General features: G+C 63.1%; 1 protein-coding gene across 1 annotated transcript in view; it reads right to left on the reverse strand.

The window, feature by feature from the left end:
- The window catches only part of MNEG_6200 (hypothetical protein), a gene marked incomplete at both ends in the record, with an annotated part of 6664 nt that extends 3986 nt beyond the window's left edge, over positions 1-2678 (reverse strand). Inside the window, 7 exons of the mRNA XM_014045328.1 lie at positions 25-140; positions 656-710; positions 1032-1058; positions 1512-1578; positions 1869-1912; positions 2196-2314; positions 2615-2678. Of these exons, the coding sequence (XP_013900782.1) occupies positions 25-140; positions 656-710; positions 1032-1058; positions 1512-1578; positions 1869-1912; positions 2196-2314; positions 2615-2678 (492 nt within the window). The remainder of the gene's footprint in view (positions 1-24; positions 141-655; positions 711-1031; positions 1059-1511; positions 1579-1868; positions 1913-2195; positions 2315-2614) is intronic.
- Between the last annotated feature and the right edge of the window lie 150 nt (positions 2679-2828).

Genomic DNA, 2828 nt, shown 5'->3' on the forward strand with positions numbered 1-2828 from the left:
TCCCGACACGTTGATGGACTTTACGTTTTTGAGTCGGAAGTCCCAGGCCAGGTCCGGGTAGAGGAAGGGCGCGATGAAGCCGCCGCTGGCCGCGTCCACGTGGATCGGCACCTCCAGCCCGCGCTCGAGACGCACCTCCTCTGGGGGGTTGGTGGGTGGGGCGGTTTGAGGGGAGCGCGTTTGGTTCCCGTTGGCAAGGGCCGCCCGAAACGAGGGATTGGGAAGTTGGGAAGGCGGCTGGTGGGGCTTGCAGGGGTGCTTGCGTGGGGGTGTTTCCGATGTGCGACGGTGACGAGGCAAGTCGGGGCCAAGGCACCTGGCGTTGGACCTAACAGTTTTTTTGGGGGGGGGGGACGGGCGCCCCGCTCATCAGCTGTGTCTGTCGTTCTTTGATGGTCAAAGCCAGGCTTGCCACAAACTGCGCCAACGCCACTGGTGCACATGCCGCTGTTGCTACTTGCAACCTGGCCCCCTCCACTTTGCCAGCCATTGCAAGGCCTTAGATTTTCCAAGCTTCTCCCAAGTTTCTCTCCAGCTTCTCCCCAGCTTCACCCTTGAGGCTCTCCAGGTCCCCTGCCCGCCGCTCCCCGGCTTCCCCCCAGCTTCTCTCCGCACAACTCCCCAGCTTCTCCCGGGCTTCCCCACGGCTTCTCACCGACCATGGCGTCCAGCGCCGCGATGTCCTCAAACTCCCCATTGTAGGTGCTGCCCTGGGAACGATGATATATTCAATGCAATTGTTGAGCAAACAATCAGCCCCATGTGCAGGCTGGTATAAACGTGATGGGTGATGTGAGAGGCAGACACTCCCCTCAAAGGGCGCAAACACTGCGCTGAAGAGTGCAGCCGAGCGCCAGGCGCGGCGAACGGTTTCACGGGCGACAGCCGCGGGCCCGCCCGAGCCGCAGCCGCCGCTGCTGCCGGGCCCGTGGCACAGCTCAGCCTGGGCGGGCGGTTTCTAGTGGGCCCGCTGTGAAAAAACTGATGGGATTGCTGTGCCGGCGGTCGCCTTGGGCTAAGCACGTGCTCACCAGGATCCCCACCACGCCGATGGTGCACTGAGGTGGGCACGGGAAGGAGGTGGTGCAGGTTGAATGAATACAGCATGAACGAAGGACAAAGATGAGGGAAGGATAAACGATGAGATAAGGGAGCCTGCATTGACCAAGTCCAGACGGCAAAGCTTAGTGCGTGCGGCTCGCTTCATGGGCGCAGCCCACACAGTGCATTCCGTCGTCCCTGCCCCTGCAGGTGGCACCCCGGCCCCCGTCCGCCCGCCCCTGGCGCGCGGACCAACCGGCGCCGGAAGGCGCCTGGCACAACTCTGTGGCACATGCCCGAGCGCTTGGCACCCATGGTTTTTGCAAAACCACCGGCGGCGCAATGCACCACCTTGGCATTTTGCCGCCCCTCTTGTCGTCGACCAGCCCCGTGGCGACAATCCTGGTTCCAGCCGTGATCCAGCCATACCTTTCATGCTGATCCTAATAACCACACTCCCCCTCACTCACGTCGTCGATCAGCTCCTTTGCCAGGTCAGCGGTGATGCCGTAGCGCCCCTCCTCCACTGGGACAAGCCTGGCAGTGATGGCGCATGGCGGCGGAACTTCAAGAGGCGCGGAGCGGATCTGACCAGGTAAGATATGACCCCTGCCTGCCGTTCTGCTGACGGACGGATGCGACACAACGCGGGGCAGCAGACATGGTCGGGCGTGAGGGCCAGGGTCCATCTGAACCCACTCAGTGCGACACAGGCGGCGGACGGACGGTGCTCGGCAGCGCATCAACGGTGGCGGCAGAGGGGGGGATGGCGTGTCGTGTCAGGGGTATGACCGCCGGCTGTGATTGGCGTGTGTGTGCCGTCTCACCTCTCCTCTACGTCCCAGTAGCGGGTGAACTTGTGCCAACACACCTTTGGGGGGGGGCGTGGGTTGGGGTGGTAGGGGCTTCAGCGGCCCCTTGCTATGTATGCAACACCGCACGGCCCACTGCGCTGGGACAGACACCGCTGATCTCGCCCCAAAGCCGCCAGTGCGGCCGTGCGTGGTCGCTGATGAGGAGTAAATTGACTTGATTGCTTAGAGGATCCAAAGAGGCAGCAACGCTGCACTGTTCGAGAAGCTCTTCCCCTGGCGCCCCTGTGCCCTGCCTGCCCCTCGCTCTCCCTATGAAACCGCCAGACTGCCGCCTGCTACCTGTGTTGTGGAGCTCATGATGAGGTTTGGCTTGTCATAGGGCAGCCCCGCGGCCTTGCGCTTGGCCATCCACCTCTTCTTGAAAGCCAGGCCCGCCAGCATGATGGCCTCGCTGCTGCCTGGGGGGGGGGGGGTGAGGTGGATGAGGTTGTTTTGGTCAGGGAGTGGAGGGGTTCGGATGTTGGGATGTGTCAAGTTTCAGGTGGGATCGGTGCGTTGCATAAAGGTGGATTGATTTCTGGGGCCATCAAAAGGCTGGAGGTTAGCGAGCTGACTGCAGGGGCAAGGCATGCGCCTGGCCTGGACACAAGCAGGGCCGGCGCACTGCCAAAGGGCGGGTACACTTGCAATGAGTGCGCCGCACGCGTTGTTCCGCTGCAGGGCAGGCGGCTGCCTGCAGCACCCCCAGGGGGCCTCACCAATGCTGGCGGTGCCTGTGGCGCGCGTGCCGCGCGCGGGTGAGTTGAAGAGGTCTGCCAGCATTGACACGCAGCGGTTCTGGATGTCGGTGCAGGAGGGGTACTGCGGGGGAAGGGGCAGGGCGTTGGCGGTGTGTGTGTGTGTGTGTGTGCGTGCGTGCGTGTGTGTGCGTGTGTGTGTGTGTGTGTGTGTGTGTGTGTGTGTGTGTGTGTG

Source organism: Monoraphidium neglectum, assembly GCF_000611645.1.
Source record: "Monoraphidium neglectum strain SAG 48.87 unplaced genomic scaffold scaffold00987, whole genome shotgun sequence".
NCBI lineage: Eukaryota > Viridiplantae > Chlorophyta > Chlorophyceae > Sphaeropleales > Selenastraceae > Monoraphidium > Monoraphidium neglectum.